General features: G+C 43.3%; 2 protein-coding genes across 3 annotated transcripts in view; both read left to right on the forward strand.

Moving 5' to 3' along the window:
* Positions 1–15,602, forward strand: part of LOC121974857 (ATP-dependent Clp protease ATP-binding subunit CLPT1, chloroplastic-like) — a 28,082-nt gene extending 12,480 nt beyond the window's left edge. Inside the window, exons 4-6 of one of the 2 annotated variants that reach the window (XM_042526117.1) lie at positions 10,391–10,570; positions 14,964–15,091; positions 15,168–15,602. In XM_042526117.1, coding sequence (XP_042382051.1) covers positions 10,391–10,570; positions 14,964–15,091; positions 15,168–15,200 — 341 coding nt within the window. In that variant the 3' untranslated portion in view covers positions 15,201–15,602. Of the gene's footprint in view, positions 1–10,390; positions 10,571–14,960; positions 15,092–15,167 lie in introns of both variants that reach the window. The other variant, XM_042526116.1, reaches the window with a different exon arrangement.
* On the forward strand, positions 6,096–8,673 carry LOC121974858. Its single transcript, XM_042526119.1, has 2 exons — positions 6,096–7,684; positions 7,789–8,673. The coding sequence occupies exons 1-2, from the start codon at positions 7,331–7,333 to the stop codon at positions 7,819–7,821; spliced, it is 387 nt and encodes a 128-aa protein (XP_042382053.1). The 5' UTR covers positions 6,096–7,330; the 3' UTR covers positions 7,822–8,673.
* Positions 15,603–27,674: the final 12,072 nt, after the last annotated feature.

A 27,674-nucleotide genomic window follows, 5' to 3' on the forward strand; every position in this document is an offset into this window, starting at 1 on the left:
TTTCGTTATCGTACTGATGTTTCAATGCATGGTACCGATAATGCATTGGAGTTGAAGAAGGAAGGAGATGAAGCATAAGAAGGAGACATTGTATGTATTGAGTATGGTTTTAAATCTTGTACCATACCAGGTGAAACAGTTGAAACATATCATTCAGGTAAATTATCGAAACTTGATATCACTTAGCACAGACAATGTCTCCTCCCTTTGTTTTATCTCCTTTCTCTTGGAGCGTTGGCATGAGTATCTCTTCGGTTAAAGACCAAAATTATGACACGACTCAAGATTTTAAATCTTGATGCTTAGTGGTATCGAGTTTTGGTGATTTATTGGAAAAATATGTTTCGACAGTTGACACAGTATGGTATTTATACCATCATCTAACTACTCAGGCCCACTTCAGCATCCACCTAAACACCCTAATTAAGTCTCATATAACTTGTCTTGACTTGAGTGGGGACTGATAATACTGTTGATTTCGATCGCACTCCAATTTAGCAGAATATGCCTACACGGGTTTGCTCTAGGTTAGATAAGCTTTCGAGTTCCTCACACAACTCGGCGGGCTATAATTGGACATGGCCCCACATGATCCATAGCCCACAATCCCTATGACCCAACATACCTAGGGTTAGGGTTTTGGAAGAAGAATTTTATGTAAATATTAAAGTCGTCGGCGATATGAAGATCAAACCTATAGTATCTAACCCTAATTTCTTTACATACTTTCTTTTCTATTACTGTTTTATTACTTAACATGGTGACTTAAGTATCAAAGGGCCTCGCCTGAGCCCTCTGATGTGTGTTTTCTTGTCTACTACACAACCTCCAACCCCAACCGAGATGTCCACTTTAGTATGCAGCCAGGTAGCAGTTTTTAGCAATATCATTTCCTAACTAACTGCTTTTTGATCTTTGTATTTTTATTTATCCTAAGAAACTCATACATCCATTTAAGAAAACTCAAAATATTAAGACTATTTACATAGATCAAAATAGCTATATCCCTTATGATGGTCCACAAAGGACACTAATCTGTTTGGTCAAATCCTGACCAATAATTGGCCTGCCTCACTGAGAGTCCAGGTATAGACATGAGAGGTGTTTTTCTGAATGTGTATTAGGAAATGCTTTACTTCAGGGAGCGCTGAGTGATGGACTGAATTGCTGAGGTGAATAGAGCTTGTATCAGTTTGTAGGACCAGTCAAGGTGCAAGGTGGATGAGGTGAGTATAGGTGTTTAGCTTCAAGGTGTTGAGGTAAGATAGAGGTGGCCATGCACATGTCTGGATCTGTCTGAAGGTTTTACATTGAGGGTCAAGTTTTAACTAATAATAGTTATCTACCTCTTGTTCAATTGAACTGGGTTTAGAATGGTGGCTGAGCTTCAATTTCTGGCCTAGGTGTACTTTACTGGACTAAAACGAGTGGGCCAAGGAAAAAGTTACATTTAATATAGTGCCTGATGCTCGAGATGTGGTGAGCTGTGGTGCTAGTTTGGGATAACCACGTGTTATACTCTGGTTGTACTATGAGGCTCTGACAGATTGAACACTTTCATTGTACCATGTGGTCGTGATAGTTCAAATAACGAGAACACCTTACCAAGTAGAACACCTTACCAAGTTCATACATTCCGTAGACATCTCCCAACTTCCCTGAGCTAGTATGTGGAATTTTGGTATTTATCCCATTGTAATATATAATAAAAAAAGTGCCAGCTGCCCAAATCCCAATCGCTTATGTCCACTCACTAGTTTATAAGTTACAGTTGATTGAATAAGTCAAATAAATCTAGTCTTGAACTGCTCTTGGAAATTAATCCATATAACTAAACTAAATTAACTTTAAGCCAAAACCCTCTCACTTTTCCTGTGCCATACCCCTTGACCTCTTCTTCTCTAGATCTCTTGCATGTCCTTTGCCGCCATTCTCCAGCTGAAGCACTTTCGTGATCTTGAAGTCCTTGTTTATTAACACCATCCTATAGGGTTAAACATATATATTCTCTTCTGTGTGAGTTACTGGAGATAATGTCTCCACTCTAGCATGTCACCACCGCCGCAAATTCTCATTGTCAGCTTGCGTGCTTCATAAGTTAACATCAGTGGATTTATTTCCTCTTTTTTTCCCCAAATCCCCATTTCATCACAAAATATAAATTGTTTAGTTTGTGATTGTGTAGATATGCATTTCAGCCGACCATAACATTCATACATATCCCCTTTTCCATTCATCATCTGTCTGTATAAGCAACCGTGTAGCCAATTTTTAGAGCATCAATCTATCAGCTTGGCCTTTGCCCTGTGGTAGTGAAAACCAATATAAAGGCCTTTTAAATACAGACTTTCTGAAAGTTACTTTTTCTTTTCCATTCAATAGGGGGTTGTAGTTAATAGGTGAGGGTCTGCATGATCCACACCATTTACTTTTTTTTTTCTTATATTTTCCATCTTTTATTGTTTGGTGCAAAGCCTATATATATGAGGTAGGTTTTCAGTTCTTATCAGATCCTTTGTCCCTTCTCTCCTATTCTCCTCTTTCCTATCTTTCTCTCATCTCTTACATTTCTTCCTTTGGCCTCCTTTTTGTCTATCTCATTGTGTACCGATTCAGAGCCTTATTATTTCCTTGAAGCGCCACTTTGTGCCAATTGTTTCTCGTTAATTCTGAAGTCTTTGGCAAAGAAGTGCAACTCTCTTTTGTGAACCCTTGGGCAAACAAGTGAAACTCACTTTTGCTCTTGTATGTCCACATCCTTCACAAAATGCCACTATCTTGTCACCCTTTATCAAATCCTTCTACTATCCCCATGATATGCTCGATCATTACACCTAATTGTTGCCTTCAACCACCCTTCCCCACTAATCATCATGCACTTCAAATTCGTCCCTGCTTTCACCATTCCTCATCCATGATCCTCTTGCACTCATCAAAATTCATTGCACTCACCACCCCACCTCCATAGAATAGCAACCCCTTTCTTTGATCTATGTTGCATGGATATGAGTACGGGTATGGTATCGGACACCACACGGATATGACGATACAAAAATATAAGACATGATACGGCTAGGACACGACGATTATTAAAAAATCTAAAAATATTTTATATATATATTAAAAATCCTAGAATAAAAATCCATATTATATCAACTATAATATCCGTTACAAACAAAAAGTACACATAACAAAATATAAAACACTAAATCCATTTTAAACAAGTAAAAAAAAAAATTAAACATCCATATCGGTCTCATCACCAACACCGCCTTCATTAGTAATTAATTAATTTATTAATAAATCCTCATAAATTTATTATTTTTCAATTTAACCCTTGTAACTTTTAAGTTTTTGCAATTGAACCCAAATGTATCCCGAAATGTGTCCCATCCATGTCCTAGCCGTATCCAACTGGTCAAACTTTAAAAAAGTCAATGACATGGTTTTTGCCATATCCGACATGCGTATTTGCATGTCGTGTCCGTGTCTGACACTTAAAAAAAAAAAATTTGGAGTGTCCATGCTACACAGTCTTTGATCCTCTATTTCCTTGTTAGTTTTTTCCAATCCACTTCTTCCAATCTTGCAATTGGTTATAGTCTTTTCTAAAATGCCACAGTCTTCCACTTTCACTAAATCCCGTTACCATTCCTATGATCTCACAATTGCCCCATCATCACTCCTAATGGCTTCCACCAACCACTCTTCCTCGCCCGTCAACACACAACACAAACTCCATGTATTCATCATTCTCCATCCATGCTGTCTTCACTATTTGTTGCACCCATCACCCCACCTCCATAGTGCTGCAACATTCTATGTTTGTGAGCAAGACCAATACTGTAATATAACCATACCTCCCTTGATGGGCTGATTCAGTTTCCTTTTTTTTCGGACTGGCTGGTCCACTCCATTTCTGAGAACTATGCCCCAGTTCCTTTAGAATGTGGCAAGAGGTAGAACTCTTCTCATATCATGGAGGCACAGGAAGTCAAGCTCAGTTATTCATTTCCCCCTTTTGTGTTTTTAAAATGTTTTTCTTTTCTATAATTACGTTCTCTCTCTCTTTGTGTGTGTGTGTATTCAATGGTACTTATTATCATTTATTGTAGGCTGATACAAGTTGTGAACTTGTGATCTGAAGCCCCCATTGGGCATTACACTGTCCCTGTGAAGCGCATCTAACATCTTGCCCTAAAAGACTTCATTCCTTGAATCCCATTTAACCATGTATTCAGAGCTGATGGAAAATCTTGATCAAGTTAACTGAGTCCCTTGTGTCCGACAAGAATGAGGTGAATTGCCCTGCAAAATATAAAACAAACAAACACCTTTCTCGATCTTATAGCTTGATTAAAACACTTGTACAAAAAGAAACTAATTAAAAAGAGAAAGAGGAGACAAATCTTTTTACTTGGTTTGCAATCAGAAGATTGCTAGTCTAAGATTTTGAAAGCTCACTATCAAATCTCCTTCGAGCGAAGATGCCTTTTACAATAGGTAAAACACTAGATCACAAAGTAGAACAGAAAAGAAGCTTGTTTTCAAGTGTTGTTCTGACTATTAAGATAAGGGTTGTATTTATAGCGTTGATCCGGTTGTTTGGAAGGTTTCCGAATGCCTAGGTGTGGATAAAATTTTATCCATGACATAATGGATTGCAACAACTAGCGTTTCGATAAGATTTCTGGTCCGGGCGCCTAGACCAGGTCTAGGCGCTCGGATTGGGCTGAACCAGCCCTCAACCAAGGCGCAAGCCTAGGCATCTGGAGTTCGGGTGCCTGCAATAGCTCCGGGCTCCCGGACCAGAGTCAACTCCGTGTTGACTTTCTGTCCGGGTCTTCCACTCCGGCTCTGCTCGCTTGGGTGATTTCTGCCATCCGGAAAAGAGTTCACCTGAATCTATTTTCCGGCCTTTTTGAGCAAGCTTCCGCTCCGACTTCTAGTCCCTCGGAAATGCCGCGTGCTTCCTTCTTGTCCGCCAGCGTACTCTTCCGCGGCTCCTCGTCCCTCGGATGCACCGAGCCCGTCGACTCTCTCCCGTGCCGTCCTTCTTGCTAGCTGCGTTTTTCCCTCGACCTCTTGTGCTTTAAGTTCCTGCACACTCAGACACATTACATCAAAAGATAACATGACCTAACTTGACTTGGTTGATCACATCAAAACTATTACGGGGTACATATAATCTTCTCTTTTTTTATATGAGCAACCCAAGTTAAGTTACGGTAAACTAAAAACAAATAACAGGAAAATAGCAAGTATAAATTTTGTAATTAAAAAAATGTGCAAAAATCAAGATGTCCCCCTAAACTTAACCTTTACTTCTCCCTCTTTGATCATATTAAAAATAGGGGTATGCCATGAAAGTAACTTGAAATATATTTAAAACAAAGTCTAAGGGATAAAAATACAGTGACTAGTATCCAGAAAAATTATCAAGTTTAAATTTTGAAAATTTGGATTTTTACTATTTATAAACAATTTATGGAAAAAATAAATTTAGAATTATGTTTGATTGTTCAAAAATTAAAATTTTTTTGCAACAGGTAAGCAGATATATCCAAAGCTGTGATAAATTTTTTATGGAATTATGGATTTGATTTAAGCAATAATAATTTATCTTCTACAAAAAGTTGAATTTTCCAAAAAGTGTTTAAAACTAGTTTCCAGGATAAAAAAAATCATGAAAAATTTTCTGAAAAATGTAATAAAGCAAGTATTTTTACAATTTTTTTTTCGAAAATTGAACGAAAATCAAATTTTTAATATTTTAAATATGATTTTTGTAGAAAAAATCATAGAAAAATAATACAACGATCAAAAAATTTGAAATTTTTTTCTTTGATTGATAAGATAAGAGTTCACAGAAAAATGAAGTTTGTAAAAATTACTTTGCGAATTATTTTTAAATTGAAAAACATAATTTTTGTTAAAAAATTCATAAAAAATAATTTAACGGTCAGAAAAATTTAAAATTTTTCCTGCAGTTAAGTGATAAAATTCTCTTTCTCGAAAAAATTTAATTTTAATTGATTTCTAACAGAAATCATGCAAAGCAATTTATTTGAAGATATTAGATAATTAAAAAAAACTTTAATTCAATTTAAAAATAAGGCATGCATAAAAATTTAATCTAAGCATGATTTTGAAATTCAATATAGGTTCCTATCCACTGGATTAATAAGAAATTTTTTCGAAATACATTTTAGTGATAATTTTCTGATTTGATTCTTATGATATCTGAGATGCCAATTGAGTCCTTGTGAATTTCTAAAATTTAAATGAATAACATTTGGACATGTAGAATTTTTCAAATTTTGTGTTTGTTCTTTTAAATTTTCATTTTCTATTTTTAGTTTGTCGAAATTTTCTAATTGACAAAATGTTGCTAAGGTTCCTTTGAACTCGTTATTTTCTTTTAATAATTTTTTGTTATCATTTTATAATTGACATGAAGTTTTAGACAAGATTTTTATAAACTTGTACAACTGGTTAGGAGACAGACCGTACCTGGCTTATCTCGTCGATCTCTTGATCTAAAGCTCCTCCTGTAGTGTTGCTTCCTTCTGACGTTACTCCCCCTTCATCGATGCTCTTGATGCTCATTGCGGATGAGTTTGCTTTGTTTTCTTCTTCTTGATGACTTGCCATCAGCGCAAGTCTAGCGTGTGCTTCGATCTCTGACTCTGATGACATTTCGTCCCACGTCGCCTTTAGGTTTCTATACTTTGTCTGGATTGGCTTCTTGTTCGTTTCCTTGTTTTTTAATTTTGGACAGTTGTCTTTGACGTGACCTTTTCATTGCAGTGGTAGCATCTTACTTTTCTTTTCCTTCTTTTACCCTGCACTTGATTAAACTTATTAGTTTTTAAAAAACTTTTGAACTTCCTTACCATGAATGTCGTTTCGTCATTATCGAGAGAAGTTTCTGATTCTGGTTCATCCATTTTTGCCTTTGGGGCAATGTTCTGTTTCGTCTTCGTTTTTAGATCTGCATATCTAGATTCGTGAATTTCAGGGGGCGTTTGGTTTGGGGGAATACAAGTAGGGAATGGGAATAGCAATCAATGTTAGTGTTTGGTTTACAAGAATGGGAATAAAAATAAGGGAATGATTCTTGATTAGTGGGTAATGATACATTCCCGTATCCCACCCCTTCAATCATCTATTCCCTTATTTGCAGTAATCAACATTTCCCCTTAATACCAAAAGTGCCCTTAACCTAATATTTCCAATCGCACCTCTCTGCTGTTTGCAGCTCCTCTCGAACGAAGGCGATGCCGCTCTCGAACGACGCCGACGCCGAATGCCGACACCATGCTAAGAAATGGCGAAGAAGGACAGCTCTCGTCACGGCCTCGTCGACACCATGCTAAGCGACTCCAAATGGCGAACCCTAATCCCCCTCTGCTGCTCCCTCTCCATGGCTGCCAACCACTCCCGTTCCTCCCTTTTCCTCCGCCACCACTCCGCTGACTCCGCCGTCTTCGCCTTTCCCGCCTCCTGGTCCTCCGACGACTGGATCCTCCCCGGCGCCCGCTCCCACTTCGGCGAAACCGACGTCGATGTCGCCCTCTTCCCCTCCATCAAGAGCGTCAGGATCGACGCCGCCGCCGCCGTCAACGGAGCCTTTCTCCGCTTCTTCAAAAATCTGCTCGAGATTTCTCCGCTTTCAACCGAGGTGACCTATTTCTGATTTTTTTTTAAAAAAAACCCAACTTTTGTCCAGATTTTTGTCTAAAAGTAATCACTTCGAGCTTTTCTCATCTTTTCCGAACTTTTCAGGCTAATAATTTGAAAAGATCTTACTCTCTGTGATTGTAAGCGAGAATAAAAATCCCAAGTTTTTACAGATTCTGGTAGCGAATAATCACTTGCTGAGATTGTAAGGTAGTCTGTTTGGTTTACTTGCCCATCACCTGTTTATTCTTTGCCACAATGAAATTTTCATTTTTTTTCTTGCGCAACATGGAATCACTGGATTGAATTTTCAACCTACAGGTGCAACGAGAAATCTGATCTAGTGGATGGATTGTAATAGCTCTAGAAGAGAAACGAGAAATCTGATTATAGATCTGATTAAAATATCTTTTGCAATAATTTTAACATATATGTTATTTAAAAAAATAGAGATAACATTTTTTTAATAATTTTTAATGCATTAACTACTAAGGGTAAAATTGGAAATTTATTTAATTCCCATTACTAATACTGATTGAAACAAACATTATCAATTATAATCATATTCATTCCTGAATTTGAACCAAACACTGATAATGGAATTCTGATTCCCATTCCTATTGACCCTATAATCAAACCCATTATCATTCCGATTGATAAATTTGAACCAAACGCCCCCTCAAATGTTGAAAACAATTCCTCTAAATTACTTACCTCTAAGTCTCTAGAGATTAAATATGTATCTACTAAGGTTGCCCATTCAGGAGTCCTAGGAAATGCGTTAAGCGCGTACCTTAGTGAATCTCGGTTGGTTATCTTTTTTCCGAGATTCGTGAGTCCGGTGATGAGTTCTTTGATCCTTGAGTGGAGGTCTGCGACAGTTTCACCTTCTTCCAACCGGAGGTTACTGATCTGGTTCTGGAGTAGGTTTCGTCTCGTGAGTTTTGCTTTCGAGGTTCCTTCGTGTAGTTCCAGGAATTTATCCCAGAACTCTTTGGCTGACTCGTAGGCTCCAATCCGGTTGACTTCTTGTGGCGGTAATATGCTCAGCAGATGGAATTCTGCCTTGTCATTTGCCACAGAGTCAGCTTGCTCCTTTTTCATCCACTGATGTTCTTCTTTGTCCTTTGGTGCTACAAAACTATACTTCATAATAATTAATAATTCAAAATCCATTTTGAAGAATACCTCCATCTTCTTTTTCTAGTTTGCGAACTCCCCCTCGAAATTCCATGGGTAGATGCTTGGTCCGACCATCGTCTTTTGTGCTTCGGTCGACTGTTAGTCCTTCTGAAACGGTTGGACTTTGATACCACTTGTAGGTCCCTTACGGTCGGCAGGAGGGGGTGAATTGCCCTGCAAAATATAAAACAAACAAACACCTTTCTCGATCTTATAGCTTGATTAAAACACTTGTACAAAAAGAAACTAATTAAAATGAGAAAGAAGAGGCAGATCTTTTTACTTAGTTTGTAATAAGAAGATTGCTAGTCCAAGATGTTGAAAGTTCACTGTCAAATCTCCTTCGTGCAGAGAAACCTCTTACAACAGTTAAAGCACTAGATCACAAAGTAGAACAGCAAAGAAGATTGTTTTCAAGTGTTGTTTTGACTACTTAGATCAGGGTTATATTTATAGCACTGATTCGGGCGCTTGGAAGGGTTCTTAAGCGCCTGGGTGTGGGTAAAATTTTATCCACGATGCAACGGATTGCAACAACTAGCGTTTTGATAAGATTTATGGTCTGGGTGGGTCTGGGCGCCCAGACCGGGCTGAACCAAGCCCTCGACCAGGGCACGAGCCCGGGGCGCCCTGGCTGCCCCGGGGGTCCAAGCGCCCGGAATAGCTCTGGATGCCCGGACCAGAGTCAACTCTTTCTGGCTCCGCTCGTTTGGGTGATTTCTGCCATTCGAAATAGGGCTCATCCAGAATCCATTTTCCGACCTTCTCCTCGAGCAAGTTTCCACTCCGACTTCTCGTCCCTTGGAAATGCCACGCGCTTTCTTCTCGTCCGCCAGTGTACTCTTCCGTAGCTCCTCATCCCTCGGACGCACCGAGTCCGTTGACCCTCTCCCGTGTCGTCCTTCTCGCTGGCTGCGTCTTTCGCTCGACCTTCTGTGCTCCTAAGTTCCTGCACACTCAGACACAGGGCATCAAAACACAACAGAACCTAACTTGACTTGGTTGATTACATCAAAACTACTATGGGGTATTTACAGAAACTAAGTTGTCTATAATCAGTGAATTTAAATCATTTTTCAACCAAAAAAATCCTCAAGTTAATAACATGGTATAATAAATTTTCAGAAGATTGTAAGTATTTGATAAATCATGTGTTTCAACTAAATTAAACTATTTAAGTAATTAAAGATGCCTTAAAGAAATAAATTAAATTATTTTTTATGCATACTTCTAAATTTTCAGTCACTTGTGTAGGTTTAATGTAGTGGAATCCTATTGTAATTTGTTTCTTTGTGAGTTTGCTCTGAGAGCTTCTAAAATGGGGCTTACAAATGATCCTGTAGTTTGTGGAACTTTAAAATCAGCTAGAAAGAAATATTTTTCAGGATGGCTATAGTCTCAACTTTTGGCTGCTTTTGTACAGCTTGATTGTTATTTCTCATCTGATGATATATTAATAAATGACATTTTGATATTGAAAATTTGGGCTTTTTGGTTACAGCAGTGCTTGCTTGATCTATTTCAGGAACAAGTGAAGCAGCAAAATTTTTACGGGCAAATGGGATTACAATTTTTAATGTGCGTGACGAAACTGTGAAAGTACTAGGCAAATCAAACATGAATTTTTTCAGTCCAGAATTTCCTCCCTTGACCAAACCAGCACAAAGGGCACTAGATTGGGCTGTTGATGAGCAACTGAAATCAGGTAAGTTACTATGAACTAGTACTTATTAACTTGTCTAGATTGAATAGCAGTGAACAAATTTTCAAACCCTCATCTAGTGCAACATATCTTTATATGTGCATTAGACAAGAAATTATCCTGCAATTGCTAAAGCATTCCTATGATTAATTTAATCCACATATTATTCTTCGCGTTGGGGAATGACTTTAAACTAGACCATCAACCAACATAGCATGCACGCCTACACTAATGCAGAAAAGAAACATAAAAGCTTATCTGACGTCCATCATGACTTAAATTGTCTAGGCAAATACCAAAATACCATTATATTTTTTATGTTACTTCATCAAAATTACAATATTCTAGTCAATGAAAAATATAGAAAATGTCATTTATATTTTCAATGTAGTCTACTTCAATTATTAGTAAGAATGCATGTATGATGCTGGTGTTTCTGTTTTAACTAGTGCAATGTCAGACGCTTCATAAGTGAAAATGTCTTTTTTCCCAGAACAATTGTTTTACTTCAATAAATTTGTCTGAGTTGGAGATAGGCATGCACAGGAGTTAATGCAGACGGATCTTACTTTCTTGCCCAGACAACATAAACTAAATGTGATCATACCATAGCTCTGCAACCATAATACTAGTTTTTTCTTCTGATGACAAAAGAAAAAAAAAAGTAAGAGACTAGTCTCATAAATTCTACCAGATGAAGGAAGATGCAGCAGATTCGAGATATGCCTCTAAACCTAAAGAACTCTGATATGATGGTCACTGTACACATGATGGGAAAATTTATCTTTGAAGGTTTGAAAGAGGTGGTTACTTCAAACAGGGTTGCAATAAGTGGCGTTTATTGCCATCCAATGCAATTGAACTACTAGTGCGGAGGGCAGCAGGGTGCTGCAGTGAGAAAAAGAGAGAGAGAGAGAAATCAAGAAGGGAGTTAACATGATACAACAAAGAAAGGGGCTGCTGTGGAAACACACCGAACAATGTGGAGTGAGCAAAGTTAGGCAGCGCTAGGCTTAAGAGAGAGGTTGGTTCAAAATTTATGACATTGCATTTTAGGGATTCGAAATAGTGTTTTGAGTTTTGACCTGTCTGATTCCAAACTTCCATGCATGAGGACCAAGGGTCATAATTGGCCTAGATCACTGATCTTGCAGACCTGACAATCCAGGTCACAAACTTGTTTCTTCTAATTCATAAATGCCCCTTGAGAATTCTAGATCACATATCTTGATCTAGATAGTAAACTTGTTGTCATTGTGGAAGAGCTTTTGTGGAGGAAAGGTAAATTACCACAAAACTGGGATTGCATTGATCTTTGGATAATGACCCTGTCATCATTATATAAAGAAGAAAGTATGGATTTCTTTCCGAGAGCTTTTGTGGTGGAAAAGTTAATGGGAAGCTAGGAATATGTTGTCTATCAGATTGCAGGGGCCATGTTCAATTATCCATGTACCTTCCATATTATTGTCCCTTTAAACATGTGAGAGGTATTATTATTATTATTTTGAAAATATGGTTTAGTTTTATGAGTGATTAGTTGTGTGTAAGGGGTTGTCTCACATTGCAGGTTTATGGTTTATTGGTCCTATATATACCATGTAATAAACGTCTGTTACTAAGAGAACAACAATCAATAGAGTATTATTTCTACATGGTCCCTCTTCTAGGTTTGGGGTTTTCTATTTTCCAGCTCTCCATGGACCTCTCTTTAGTCCAAATATGCCCTAATCCTCCCTCATGATTCAACATCACCACAGATTTTGTTCATCAATGCTCCCAAATTTGAAACTGCACACACATCTAGGCAAAGTTCCATGCCAGTCATCTCACATGCTGACAATTCTTGGTACCTCTCATCTTCTATTCCTATAGTGACCATACAACTGCTTCTATCTCATGTCTAGGCATCTAATTGTGTCCAATTACACACTGCTTCCCGTTGTTAAGAGGTAGAAGAACCCCACCACTCAAGAACTCATGCCACTTCCCACTATATACTACTTTGTACAACTGTAGAATTCATGGACAATCCTCACTGCACTCTTCTGTATTACGTCCTATTCAACTCCTCTCAACATCCAAACACTGAACTAGGGACAGGTGCCGAATCAATTCCTCTTCAGCTACATGCTACAACCTTTCTTCTACTGATCGTGGGATGTTGTATGTCCATCTTGTCCCTCCCATGAGCAAGCAGTCAATACCAGCTTCTTTCCTTGTGCTGAACTTCAGCACTCAATTCTTCTGCTGTCATCATCCCAGACAAAGTAGATCTTACTTGAGCTTGTCATTGATTTGCATTTCTACTGCTGTCCTTTTTGGTGTTTGTCAAGAGATCCTGATGGACACAAACCATCTGCTTCACCACTTCGGTTGCTGCAGTATCATGACATATACCTCATTGGCTGCATTCACTGCCGCGGAAACAACAACTCCTCAGTCTAGGAAGGTATTTTCCATCATTGTCCACCATATATGGCTTTCATCTTACACTGTATCTGATGAATGTCTCCACTGCTCTTCTCCTTCGTAGCTCTAGATATGTTCTCTAAATCAAGTATTTTGCAAGTGGATTACAAGCTGTTGTTTTCTTTTGGTTTCATCTCAAAATCTCTTGGATCATCTTGACAGCTTGTGAAGGCCAGAACCATGTTCATTCTTTTGAAGAAAATGCCTTGTTCTCAGCCTGTTATGTTCAATATGCTGTTCATCTTCCCTCCATTTCTGATTGGCTTCTCCTTTATGCACTTTTGTGTCCCATGAGGCATTATCATCTTTTAGTCAATCCTAAGATTCTTGTTGAGTTCTTTTCTTCTCCCCTTTCATATGTTTGTTTGTGTTGCCAATGCTTCCGCTTTAGGAGAAGCCCTCTGGAGAGTCTCGTGGGTCTTTATCTCATCAATGGGTTGATCAGATGTCAAAGGAATTGACACCTACTTGTTTTTTCATGCCTTAGTTTTACTTTTGTTTTGTGATTTCCTTTTTCTTGGTTTTGCACAACAAGTTGGACACATTGTATCCATCCTCTACTTTGAGAGTATTAATGATTTGTTACATGTAGTGGTTGTCATGTAATGATTTGTATGGAGTTGGTTTAGTCTCAGATTTTGATGTTTTAGGCTCAAGATTTTAGTTACCATATAATAGGTGTCTCTTACCCAGAGAACAATAAATACATTTTATCTGCACCTCTTTAAACAAAACAAATAACTCGCAATTTCTGGAGAACAGGGAAGCATCTTTGCATTAAACATATTACTATTTTTGAAAAATGTCTTTCAATTCACTGCTCTTACTCATTTTCACAGGCTATAACATTCTCAATTATGGTTCCAAAGACCAATAAATTTGTGTTACCAAATTGTTGTGTTTTGTAATTCGTTATTATGTAACAGGTGGATTTCCAACTAAATAGCGAATGTTTAGATATGAATGATCTCTAAAATTGAAATGCTAGCGAAAATTACTTAGATATCATATGCTTCTCCTCTTTCTTAAATAATAATGAGGTGGATTCTTCTCCTACATGTATTGAGTATACCATGCTGAATAAAGTTTTTTACTATTTTTTTGATCTTAAATATTATCAAAGTAAACATCTTTTGTAAAATATCAGCAACACCAAATCCTGCTAAGCCCAAACTTCCATTTCTCCTCCTACTCATTGCCCCCTTGCTTTCCCTTCCTCCAAGGGGTGGTTGTGTAACAAGAGTAGTTTTTTATTCTTTTTGTACTTGTTAGTTTTGGCACATCTTGTCTTGTTTTCATTTATTCTAGATATGATTGTGAAATATTGAAATGAGATTCATAGTTGTATTACTCATAGCTTCCTTGCCTACAGATAAAAAAGCTGAATTCAAAATTCTCTCATTCTAAAGCATAACTTGTGCCTTGAGGTTATAGCTAATTTGTTAGGTATCCTGTTTGGGGAGTATGTTCGTGCCTGTAGGTTATAGCTAATTTGTTAAGTATCCTGTTTGGGAAGTATGTTTGCTTGAATGAAACTCAAAAATTGATCTGAGGCCCACACAAGCAGTGGAACTCATGGTTTAATTCAATGCAAGCCGAAGACTTTCATTGGAGACATGAAACTGAAGGACATAGATTCATTGGAGACATGAAACTGAAGGGCATAGCGGCTTGAGCGTAAAGCATTTTGTTGTACCAGTTCGCTTAACTTTGGTTAATTGAGTCATAGCCATATCAGTAGTTGTTTGCATCTTCCAGATGCCACTAGTTAAAAAATTGTCTGAAAAGGATGGTTTTAGCATCTGTGATTGATGATAATCAGTTTCAACATTCAGTCCTCTCTTATTTTCATTTTAAAAAATAATTAACTATTTCATTGCCAGCTTAACAACCATGAATACTTTTTTCCTTATAATGGTAGCTGGTGAGGATGGAGAGATAACAACAGCACATATACTTCTCGGTATATGGAATGAGAAAGAATCAGCTGGTCACAAGATCTTGGCTTCCCTAGGTTTTGACGATGAAAAAGCAAGTGAAGTAGCAAAGTTTGTAAGTACCTGGATTGCTTCTTTTTGAGATACTAAACTTAATGAATTACATTTGACAAGATATGGTTTGCTTTCAGGCCAAAAATGAATTTGTGATGAATTATCGGTAGTTGACTGCAGAACGGTCAAAGTTTAGCAAAGTTATCCACCTTTTATCTTCATTCGAGAAAGTTGATTATTGTCACTTCGGCTTAATCAGCTGCTTACAAGGTTAAAATTTCTTCATGATGCTGGTCGAATGTGATTCGAGGATTTTCAATTTCCTTATGCAATGTATTCTTTGATGCATATTATTTAGGGCACGTTGAGTTAGTGAATGCCTCTCTTAATCTTACCACAATTACTATGTTAAAAGTGTCCTAATGGGTGCTGCTGAATAACAGTCTGCCTGGAAATCTCACCCGTGATCGTTCGCTTAATAACTATTGAATGCTTAGTATGAGATTAGTTCATACTTACATTTGTAAAGTGTCATGGTTTAGACAATTATCAACCTGCTTCGGATTCACAAATGAATGGTGCGGATCCATTTAATTCCACAGAATTGCAATAGGCTGTTTTCCTATTTTGCAAAGCCGTTGTCACTAAAATCATTAGTGTAATTACTGACGGTCGATTATAAGTTGATCCCGTGATTTATTTGCCTTCTATATCCCGGAGACAGGTGGTGAGGAGTGTCCAAGACGAACGTAATAACTTTTTACTATAATTACTGTAATTACCAACACTAATGATAGGTCATGTTCATACATTCTCAGAGATAACGAAAATAAGAAGGGTGCTTTTAATTTTATGAACTTTATAGGTAGAAATTGAATAAAATTACCTAATGACGCTTTTTTAGGTACTAGAAGTGGTTTAAATAAGATGTCCTTAAAACTGAATATACCTAAATACTAAATATTATGTCAAACATAGATATATGTTTTGGAAGCTTGAATAACTAAAAAATAATAAAAAAATTTAAATTTTAGCCAAACCAAGTTAATTTCAAATAGAATTATCTGATTTTAAAAATTAGTTTTTTACATCAGAAATTTATAATTTATATTTTAGAAATACCTAAATTGAATTGTAAAAAATTAATGACATGATATCTGATATTTTGTGATGGCTCTTTTACTCGGGACAGAAGGAAATAAAAACTACAGAAATATTTTCATGTGGAAAAAAATTTCTTTTGTACTTTATAAAAAACTGATGAATTATATTCCTTTCTCTTATTTATTATGGAAAAATAGAAAAAGTTATTTTTCTTTAAAGTTATTTTTTTTTTGTTTTTACCTAACTGATAGATAGATTTATAAATTTATTGATGGATAATTTTTTTAATCATTTTTACTTCAGTTCAAATCGGATAGAAAATAATTTTCTCCTTCAACGTTTTAAGTCGTAATTGACCTCATCTGATTGCACCATGCCACGTCCGCTTCCTATCGACTGGCTCATGAGGGTGCCACGCGCGTTAAGGAGGAGGCAGCCTAGCCAGCGCAAGCGACATTAGAGGTCAACGTAGATTATTCTAAATGCATGAAAAACGAATAAAATTAAAGCGATAAAATTTTACAGCGATTTCTCACAGATCCGCAATCGGCAATGACGAAACTCACTGTCAGAAGAGCGATCACATAATCGGAAAGCCCTCCGCAATTCCACAAACCAAATCCCACCGCCTTGAATATTCTCCTCGCTTACTTTCGTCTCCAACCACCTTCATGATCCTTGGACGCACCCCTTTTATATAGGGAAATAAACCAGGAGCATAATGGACTTTTCCATTATGAGTAGTGGGAAACGAGGGCCATGTTCCCACATCCCCACTCTCCTCATTTCCAACATCTCCCACTCGTCCAAGGTAAGTTACTAAGACTTGTTCATTCAGGTAAGTCACAAAGACTTAATAAGTCACATAAACTATTAGAGAGTTTGGTCACATAGACCATATCAGAACATCCAATCCACACTGAGCGATAGTTGTTAAGAAGATTGTTACACCTTGACTTAGCCGCTCTTTGAGCAATCAATGCTAATAAAGTTGTTACACTTTACTTAGCTGCTCAAATAAATTAGAGACACACTCTTTATGACACTTAGCCACTTTCTTGGTGGCACATAGCCTTTATCCAGGATCCATCCAATCTTCAAGTGACACACAGCCATTATCTTGGAGATATCCATGCCTTGCTATTTACCCAGATTAAATAATTTTCATTTACATCGATATGAACATCTCTAATCCCTTATAATGACTATTATGTCAATAGCATGTTCCATATCCAATGATCCGGCGATAAGGCCGGGGGGCCCTCATAGGCAAAGGGTCAACGACACGTAGGGGTCAGGAGTCAAGAGGGGTCAACCCCGTCGGCTCGCCGAGCGGGCACCCTATGCCGATCGCCTGGCCATGCCCTCCAGTCGAAGGAACTATAAGCCGTCCATGAGCCCGGGTTTCAGACGCCTAAGTAAAAAGGCTATATGGCTGAGCGGGTGGTTCGGTCGGCCGTGGCCCAAGGCAAGGGTACAAGGCCGAGCGGCCTGTCCGCTCGGCCAAGGCGTCAGGCAACCAGACCAAAGTGTTCGTCCGAGCAGGGGACCATGAATCTCCCTCGGACGGACCAACATCTACGACGGGTCGAAGGTAAGGAGCCGCCGAGCAGCTGGACGCTTGGCTCGAGAAGATGAAATCAAAGAAGACGGGACAGTAGGGACGTCATCCTAGTAACCTCTGTCGCTGACAACAGACATGTTCGATGACCAGGCCATACGCAGAATCGTACGATGGAAGGTTCTTCTGTCCCATCAATGAGGTATTTGGACTGTAGCAGTATGGCGTCAGACATGCTCTTCTGACAAGCCCATACTAAAGTATGGTGCAGGACACGTGTACACCTCGATGTGTGTGCGCCAAGTTCACCATAGCTCTATATAAGAGCCATCAGACTTCGCCGGAGGTATGAAATCTACGATCTTTGGAGCCACTTCATTATTTCCCCCTTTGCCTGACTTGATCGTTGGAGGGCCGTTGCCGGGAAACCCCACTCGGCTCGGTTTTGCTGCAGGATCGTCGGAGCGTACGAGGAGCCAGCAGGGAGCGCCACGTCCCCAGCGTCCGTTGATTCAGCGCTCGGACAGGATCAAATTGGCGCCATTTGTGGGAACGCGCCTGCATCCGAGTGGAAGAGATGGACGAAGCTGGACGACCGCACACCGTGATGCTCTCCTAGGAGGAGCTCGACGCTCTAATCGAGGCAAGAGCAGCTAAGCTCGTAGAGCAACAGAAACAGAAGGCGCCAGCCGAGCGGCCGGAGCAACAAGTGATGTCAGCGTCAGGAGGCCGAGCGGAAGCACCGCCTGCCACGGTTCCATTTCATCGGGCCCTATTCCGTACGCCTCCTGAAGCCGCACCCGATAACCTTAATCGAGGATCTTCATCCGACGAGGCGCCCAGGCGAGATTACAGAAAAGGCAAGGCTCCCCGAACGGACGCCTCCCCCGAGCGGATCAACCGGCAATTTTCAGAGGCCATCCTACGGGACCCTTTGCCAAAGCATTATGTGCCCCCGGCGATCGGGGAATACAACGGAACCACCGACCCGGACGACCATCTGGGTAAGTTCGACAACACAGCTACACTACATCAATATACGGATGGAGTGAAATGCCGGGTGTTTCTTACCACCCTCTCGGGATCGGCGCAACGATGGTTCCGGAGGCTGCCGGACGGATCCATCACCAGCTTCAAAAGAGTTCCGCGTCGCTTTTCTCCATCACTTTGCAAGCAGTCGGCGCTACCAGAAGACCAGTGTCAGCCTATTCGCCATCAAGAAGGAGCCCAGGGAGACACTCAGAGCGTACATCCAACGATTCAACCGAGTGGCCATGGATATTCCAACGGCCACCTCAGAAACGATGATGAATGTGTTCACACAAGGCCTCGTGGACGGTGACTTCTTCCGTTCACTCATTCGGAAGCCGCCCCGAGACTACGATCATATGTTACACCGGGCCAATGAATACATTAATGTAGAGGAAGCCCAGGCGGCCCGAAGGAAAGAAGCTCCAACCGAGCGACTAGCCCCTGCCGAGCGGAAGCCGCACACTGCTCATCAGCCGCCCAGAGGACCGCGAGCTGAAGCAGCCCGCCCTCAGCAACATGCAAGATCCCATGCCATTCAAGAGGTATCTGCCGAGCGGCCCAAACCAAGAAAGAAGGTATGGACCCCAATGTTTTGCTTGTTTCACCGGACCGACACGCATAATACCAGAGATTGCCGAAGCCTTCCCCTGATCGCCCACCCCGTGCCCCGGAGTGGCCACCGTCGATCGCCATCATCCGACGGGCGACAACGACATCGTGAAGCCGATCGACGACAGTCTCCCGAGCGGTATCATCCTCAGAGGCACGAGGACAATCCCCGTGTATCCAAGGAGCGGCCTAGGTCGTCCGCCCGGGAGGAAGAAAATAGAAGCAACACACCCCGTGGCGAGATCAACATCATCGCTGGTGGACCGACCGGAGGTGACTCCAACAGAGTAAGGAAGGCAAGTGCCAGGCAGCTCCAGATCCATGCGGTCGGCTGCAGTCAAGAACGGGCGAGCGGGCCCGAAATCAGTTTCGGGCCCAGGGACCTAGAGGGAGTCGAAGTGCCACATGACGACACCCTCCTCATCAAAGCGGTAATAGCTAACTATACTATTCACTGCGTTTTCGTCGATACAGGCAGCTTGGTCAACATCATCTTTAAGAAGACTTTCGACCAACTGCAAATTGATCGAGCCGATCTGCTGCCCATGACAACCCCCCCTCTACGGGTTTACGGACAATGAAGTTCTGCCGGTCGGACAGGTCCGACTGGCTATTTCGCTGGGAGAAGAGCCGCTCAGAAGGATGCGGACGGTAAACTTCGTCGTGGTTGATTCTCCCTTAGCATACAATGTTATCTTGGGGCGACCGACGCTCAGTGAGTTCCGAGCGGCCGTTTCCACCTTCTACCAGAAGATTAAGTTCCCGGTCGAAGATAAAGTTGGCGAAGTGCGGGGAGACCAGTTGGCGGCTCGGCGATGCTACGTCGAGATGGTCCGAGCCGAAGCTAATTCCGCTCGGAAGACGCCACGGATCGAGGTAAACGCCATAACCGAAAAACCACCCTCTTTGGTTTATGAAGAAAAAGAGGAGGTGCAGATCCACCTGACCCGATCGGAGACCACCACATTCATTGCGCCCGATCTGGAGGCAAGCCAGAAAAAGGAGGTGATCAAATGTCTCCAGAGAAACTGCGATGTCTTCGTTTGGTCGACGCATGAGCTACCCGGGATTTCACCAAGTATAGCACAGCATGAACTTCACGTCCGACCGGACGCTCGGCCGGTGAAGCAAAGGAAGAGGGACTTCAGCACCGAACAGAACGCCATCATCTGAGCGGAGGTTGAGAAGCTCCTGGAGGCCGGCCACATACGTGAAGTACAGTTTCCGAGCTGGTTGGCGAACATGGTGCTAGTCTCCAAGCCGGGCAACAAGTGGAGGGTTTGCATTGATTTCCGGGATCTCAACAAAGCATGCCCAAAAGATTCCTACCCTCTGCCTCGGATTGATCAACTGGTGGACTCCATAGCCGGGTGCGAGTTAATATGCATGCTGGACGCTTATCAGGGCTACCATCAGGTGCCGCTCGCCCGAGAGGATCAAGAGAAGGTTAACTTCGTCACAGCCGACGACACTTACTGCTACAATGTAATGCCGTTCGGATTGAAGAACGCAGGAGCAACTTACCAGCGCTTGATGAACAAAGTATTCAAGGAGCATATCAGACGCAATTTAGAAGTGTACGTGGATGATATTCTCATCAAGTCCGTCCGAACGGCCGATCTTTTTACAGACATGGAGGAGACCTTCCGAACGCTGAGGAAGTATGGAGTCAAGCTCAACCCTTAGAAATGTCTGTTCGGAGCAAAAGGCGGGCGTTTTTTGGGCTATATAGTGACCGAGTGAGGCATAGAGGCAAATCCCAGCAAAGTAAAAGCATTGCAAGATATGCCGCCCCCAAGAAATATGAGGGAAGTACAACGCCTGACCGGTCGGATAACGGCATTGTCAAGATTCATCTCTAAGACTGCCGACCGGAGCCTCCCATTTTTCAAGATCCTGCGCAAAGCTGCTAAGTTTCACTGGGACGAAGAATGCGATCGGGCGTTTGAAGAACTGAAGACATACCTGAACTCTTTGCCCATGCTAGCCAAGCCAGCTGCGGGTGAGCCGCTCTGTATTTATTTATCTTCAACCGAGCGGGCAGTAGGCTCGGCATTAGTGAGGATGAGCGGAGAAGAACAACCCATGTACTTCTTGAGCCATATTTTAAAAGACGCTGAATCTCACTACACTGGGCTCGAGAAGCTGGCTTTTGCTTTGGTCCTCGTCGCTCGGAGGCTTCGTCCTTATTTCTTAACACATACAATCATCGTCCGGACAAATAGCCCATTGGGAAGAGTGCTGCTGAACCCAGAAGCGTCCGGACGGCTCATCAAATGGACAACGGAGTTAAGTGAATTTGACATTCAGTATCAGCCCCGGTCGGCGATAAAGGCGCAATCCTTAGCAGATTTTGTTACCAAAGTACAAAATCCTGAGCCGGAAGCTATGTGGAAAATATTTGTGGATGGATCATCTACTCAGCTTGGGAGCGGGATTGGTGTGCTATTACTTTCTCCCCAAGAAGAACGGATGCACCTAGCTGTTCGGCTAGATTACAAAGCCACTAATAATGAAGTGGAGTATGAGGCCCTCATAGTTGGCTTGCAGACAGCCCGACATGTAGGTGCCTGTCGGGTAACAATCCATTCAGACTCTCAACTGGCCGCTCAGCAGCTCTCGGGCACTTTTGAGATTAACAACGCTGGGCTCAAGCTCTACGCTGAGGCCTTCAAAAAGCTCAAGACCCACTTCAGAGAAATTATTATCCAGAAGATACCCCGAGCGGAGAACCAGGCGGCAGATGAGTTATCCAAGCTCGCAAGTTCAATATCACCGGTCGTCATCCAGCAGCCAATTGAGCAAGTAGCCTTGATGTCGCACATCGACCGGATGCAAGGCCTCACATTTCCGAATGATTGGAGGACAACCATCATGGAGTTTCTCCGCTCGGGTGCTACACCTTCCGATCGGGAGGAAACCTAGCTATTGAGGAGGAGAGCCGGTCGGTTCACACTCGTTGGAAACCAGCTTTACAAGAAGGCTTTCTCCCGCCCACTTTTGAAGTGTGTGAGCTCGAAAGACGCGGAGTACATCCTCCAGGAAGTGCACCAAGGATCGTGCGGAGGACATCCGGGCGGACGATCGCTGGCCAAGAAGATCCTGCTGGCCGGATATTTCTGGCCAACCCTGCAAGCAGACGCCGCTCGGACCGTGGCGACGTGCCTTTCCTGCCAGAAGTACCACAACGTCTCCCACCGACCGGCGGAGGAGATGAAGGCATCTATAGTCTCCTGTCCGTTCGATCAGTGGGGAATGGATATCGTGGGTCCGTTCCCTATGACGACCGGTCAGCGGAAGTTTCTTCTAGTAGCGGTCGACTATTTTTCCAAATGGGTGGAGGCCGAGCCACTGGCCAAAATCACCGAACAGATGGCCAAAAAGTTTATCTGACAGCATATAATCTGTCGGTTCGGCATTCCTCGCCGGCTCATATATGATAACGGGCGACAGTTCGTCGGGAAGCAGCTCGAAGAATGGTGTAAAAGTTATGGCATCGAACAACACTTTACCTCTGTGGCATATCCCCAGAGCAATGGTCAAGCCGAAGTAGCCAATCGGGAGATTCTTCGCATTCTGCGGGCTCGACTCGACCATATGGGAGGAAGCTGGGTGGACGAGCTGCCGGGCGTCCTGTGGGCTATCCGCACGACCCCAAAGGAGGGAACGGGCGTCACGCCATTCCATTTAGTGTATGGAGGCGAAGCGGTTATCCCAATTGAAGTGGGTGTGGAGTCCGTCCGGATCCAGAGCTATGATGAAGACAATGCCGAGTGGAGGAACATGGAGTTGGACTTGATTGACGAAGAGCGAGCCAAGGCGTCCTTCCGACTAATGGCGTACCGACAGAGAATGAAGCAAAACTACAACCGGCGCGTGATCCCTTGAGCATTCCAGGTCGGCGACCTTGTATGGAAGAAAATAAAGCCGGTCGGGGACGTCGGCAAGCTAGAGGCTCCTTGGGCGGGCCCCTTTAAAGTCATCGAAAAGCTCCGCTCGGGTGCCTATTACCTAGAGGATGAGGATGGACGGCGGCTGGATCGACCGTGGAGCGCTATCCACCTCCAGCCTTATCGGGCGGCGTGAAAGGTGCGCCAATGTAATCTGCTCTGTATACTTTCTGTTCGCCTGTATCCTTTCAACGCAGGAACAAAGCGAAAAACTCAACTAACATTGTTCACCGCTCGGCCGGGCGTACGTTTTCCAAGCATCGGCTCATAATCTTAGGCCCTGCGACGTTCGGCCGAATATATTGTCCGAGTTAGGCTCAAAGCCCGTCGAGCTCCGACGTTTAATATCGAGAGTCGGACCGGCGACTATAAACCCCCCGGACGGAAGCCCGTCGAGCTCCGACGTTAAATATCGAGAGTCGTACCGGCGACTATAAACCCCCCGGACGGAAGACCGTCGAGCTCCGACGTTAAATATTGAGAGTCGGGCCGGCGACTATAAACCCCCCGGACGGAAGCCCGTCGAGCTCCGACGTTAAATATCGAGAGTCGGACGGGTGACTATAAACCCCTCGGACGGAAGACCGTCGAGCTCCGACGTTAAATATCGAGAGTCGGACCGGCGACTATAAACCCCCCGGACGGAAGCCCGTCGAGCTCCGACGTTAAATATCGAGAGTCGGACCGGCGACTATAAACCCCCCGGATGGAAGACGATCGACGAGAATAAAAGGTGAGAGCACGTGAACGAGCACTGTTCGCGTTCCGAACGGCCATATGGTCAAATTAAGAGGCATTTTACGGACAATCAGCTCAAACTCAAGATAGAAATATGGAGGTGTTAGGCTGAGCGGCCGAGTTATAAAAAGTACTTGCGCGAAAAAAAAAAATTTGCTGAAACGAAGGTAAGGGGATGAATATTGGTCGAGCAACAAATGACAAATGAAAACAAAGTTCGTTACATAAAGAGTTTACGCCGAACGGCGGGCAAACAAAAAGTAGAAAAAGACACTTAAAGGAGATCTCAAAGACTCCTCACTCACTATCCTCGAAATTGAAAAGGGCATCCAGGATCTCACCCATGAAGGTAGCCAGTTCTTCAGGGGGAATGGACAGCTCGGCGGGAATATGACCCTTCGTCTTCAAATGAGCAACAACAACCTTCATGGCTTCCTCGAACGTCAGGGCCAACTTGTTGCTGAACTTGTCGCCGAACTCATCCGAACGGACGAAGGCTTGCCGCGTCGCGGCCAAACGGCTTGATTCTCCATCCTTATATTCTTTCAAAGCAGTGCGGGAGGCTTCTACGGAGTCTTGGAGGCCTTTTAGATCCCCCTCAAATTTGGTGCGCTCAGCCGAGCGTCCATCCCGTTCGGTGGACAAGAGGGCGTCTAACTCTTTGACGTGTTGATCCAACCCCCGATTCTCCACTTTCATAATATACAGGTCTGAGATGGCCTGAAGCTTCCGGTTGGTCGCAAGCTTTATATCGTGGTCGCGCTTCTTGATCACAGCTTCAAGCCGAGTCACCTCCGCCGTCAGCTCGGAGGACTTTTGCCGCTCGGATTCCAAAAGCTTTTTAGTCTTCTCCAGCTCGGTGGATGACTACCCCTGACTTTCCCCCCGAGAGTTTGAGAATTTTTAGCTCGTTTTCCAGCTCAGCCAGGCGATTGCTAATTGCAATCTGTTCTACCCAGGTCTGCGCAGAAGAAGGGATGTCAAAGGTTGATTAAAAAGGAACACCAGGGGAGAAATAACATAACCCGGTAGCCTGCTGTAGATTGCTGTCTCCCAACTGACTGGGAGTCATGAGTGCGACACGAATCCGGGCATCCTCCCAAACTTTGGCAAGAGACCCTGTTAGGGTAATTTGCTGCTCGGGGCTCGCGGGCCGATCGGCCGCCAAAAGGTATTCCTCTGAGGGAAAGCGCAGAACGGTCTTGATCACTCGAAGGCCGCTCGGATCATCCTGGGTCTCAGCTGCTTGATCGGAAGGCCCCCCAATAGTAGAAAGTTCACCCAAGCGCCTAAGGCGACGGCGGGTGCGGGGGAGGGAAGCAGTAGGTTCCACTTCGGGGAGCGCCGCGGGCAAGCCAAGCTGGGAAAGTGTTCGATCCGAAGAGAGCGCCTCAACGGATGCCGGAGCCCCTTCTTCCCGCTCGGGAGGAATACCACTCCGCTCAGAAAGCTGTTCACCAGAAGGGACCGATGGTGGCGTTGGGTCCGTCCGGCGTTTCTTCTGGGTCCTCAGTGTAACATCGTCAATAGGAAGAATCTCCGCCCCGACCGGGGCAGATGAAGTAGCGTCACCCACGGCTTCGTGCATGGGGGCCCGAGCGGCTGATACTTCAGGGGTGGACTGTGTCCCTTCAGCCCCCGAGCTGGCTGGGACAAGCCCCCGTGCAGCGACCTCCTTTTTCGTAGCCGCCTCAATCTCAATGGCTCTCAACTTCAGGCGCTCGGTAGCTTTAGCACGCCACATGATCTCGGCTACAGAAAAGAAAAATAAATCAGTTAGAGCAAAGGAGAAAGGTAAAGAGTAATCCTTACCCATGCTGTAGGGAATGCTAGCCCGAACGAGAGATAAGCCGAACAAGTACATAACTCCCTTAAGTAGTAGCTTATCAATGTTGTATCGTTGGCCGACCAGGCGGTTAGCTGCATGGAGGTAGGCCGGATCACTCTTGTATTTGCCGAGCTCTGGTTGGGTCGGCACCGCGGTCTGCCACTTGGTTCGGAAAGATGGCGGCTCGGGGAAACGCATATAGAAAAAGTATTCCTTCCAGTGCTTGTTGGAGCTCGGCATATTGCTAAAAAGAACAAAACCAATCCTAGTTTGGAAAATGAAGGTGCCCCACTCGGATTGTTTTGGATAGTAGAGGTAATGGAAGATTTTGGGGTCCAGAGGGATGTCGTTCAGCTTGAAAAGAATCACCACCCCGCACAGAAGCCTAATGGAGTTCGGAACAAGTTGGCCGAGCGGGAGGCAGAAGTAATTACATACTTGCAAGATGAAGTGATGTAGTGGAAACCGCAGGGCAGCCAAAAATTGATCCCAGAAAAAGCAAACAGTGCCGGACGGCGGGTAATTGGGCCGGTCGGAAGGAGTGGCTAATATTATTTCAAGGTCAGTGGGGAACTCATAAGTACGAACGAGGCGTAGGGCATCTTCCTCATCAAACCGGCTCTCCGTGGTCATATACCAAAGACCAGGGGCGGAGGTAAGCGGTTGTGAAGTGCTCGCCATGGTAGGAAGAGTGAGAGAAATAAAAGACGGAAAGAAGCGAGGAAACAGACGGCAAATACTTGAAATAAAGCAGAAGGAGGAACAACTAAGGAAAGACGCGGAGGAACGACGGAATAAAAGGAGAGCAGAGCTTACAAGGGAGATGACGATCGGAAAAGTGGGCTGCGAGGGCGCTGGAGATCGTCGGGAGGCAGAAAAACTAGGTCGCCGGAGGAAGGAGGGCTGTGGAACACGCGAAGGTAGAAATGCGGCGGGGGGAGAAGGAGAAGACTTTATAGGGACAGGACCGAGCGACCTAAGCCGTTGGATGCAGGTCATGCGAATCAAGGCCTGCATCTAACCGTCCATTTCAAACATCGGCTGTCCCATCGGAGGTAACGCCGCCGCAGTATGCTGACGGCAGCAGAGACGCCACGTGGCGCTACTGCCTGCGGCGCATTTAATGAGCACCATTATCGCGCGTAGCGTGTGTGCTCGGCTTTAATGGAAAGGTTTTGGCACGTATTCTGAGGGGATCCCAAAGGCATTAGCGTTGACCTTTCATCCGTCAACAGCGCCGAACAGATGTGGTGAAGAATGTAAGCCGAATGGATGAGCATTCCACGGGCCGTTCGAGCGCCGTTACACAGTTAGACCGGAAGTCCAGTCAGTCGGACTTAGCGCCTCCTTCGACTAGACTTGAGGGGAAGGCAAGTGATCCAGCGATAAGGCCGGGGGGCCCTCATGGGCAAAGGGTCAACGACACGTAGGGGTCAGGAGTCAAGAGGGGTCAACCCTGTCGGCTGATGTGCGTAGATTATATACTCTTTTATGCATGTTTTTACGCACATTTACATACTTTGAGCATGCTTGATCTATGCATTTTTATACTTCCAGCTTTCCTTTTAGCATATTTACTCTTTTGGTTCGGAGATCTGTTTTTTGTGCATTTTCTGTACACAGGAGTCGAAATTGGTGAAGATTATGCGTCCTCGGACAAGCTTGGAAGGAATTGAAGGGAGAGAGCATCAGGCCGTGTACCACACATGGCCGTGTAGTTTTAACAGGAAAGGAAGAGGACATGGCCGTGTGAATCTCACACGACCGTGTCTTGATTTGAAGAAATTAGAGCAGATGCCTTACATGGCTGTGTAGATCTACA

Source organism: Zingiber officinale, chromosome 4B, assembly GCF_018446385.1.
Source record: "Zingiber officinale cultivar Zhangliang chromosome 4B, Zo_v1.1, whole genome shotgun sequence".
Classification (NCBI taxonomy): Eukaryota; Viridiplantae; Streptophyta; class Magnoliopsida; order Zingiberales; family Zingiberaceae; genus Zingiber; species Zingiber officinale.

Coding starts and splice junctions, on each gene's coding strand:
- LOC121974858 (XM_042526119.1), top strand. CDS start 7,331: ATGGCGAAGAAGGACAGCTCTCGTCACGGCCTCGTCGACACCATGCTA. Junction 7,685..7,788: donor TTTCTCCGCTTTCAACCGAG/GTGACCTATTTC, acceptor CGAACTTTTCAG/GCTAATAATTTGAAAAGATC.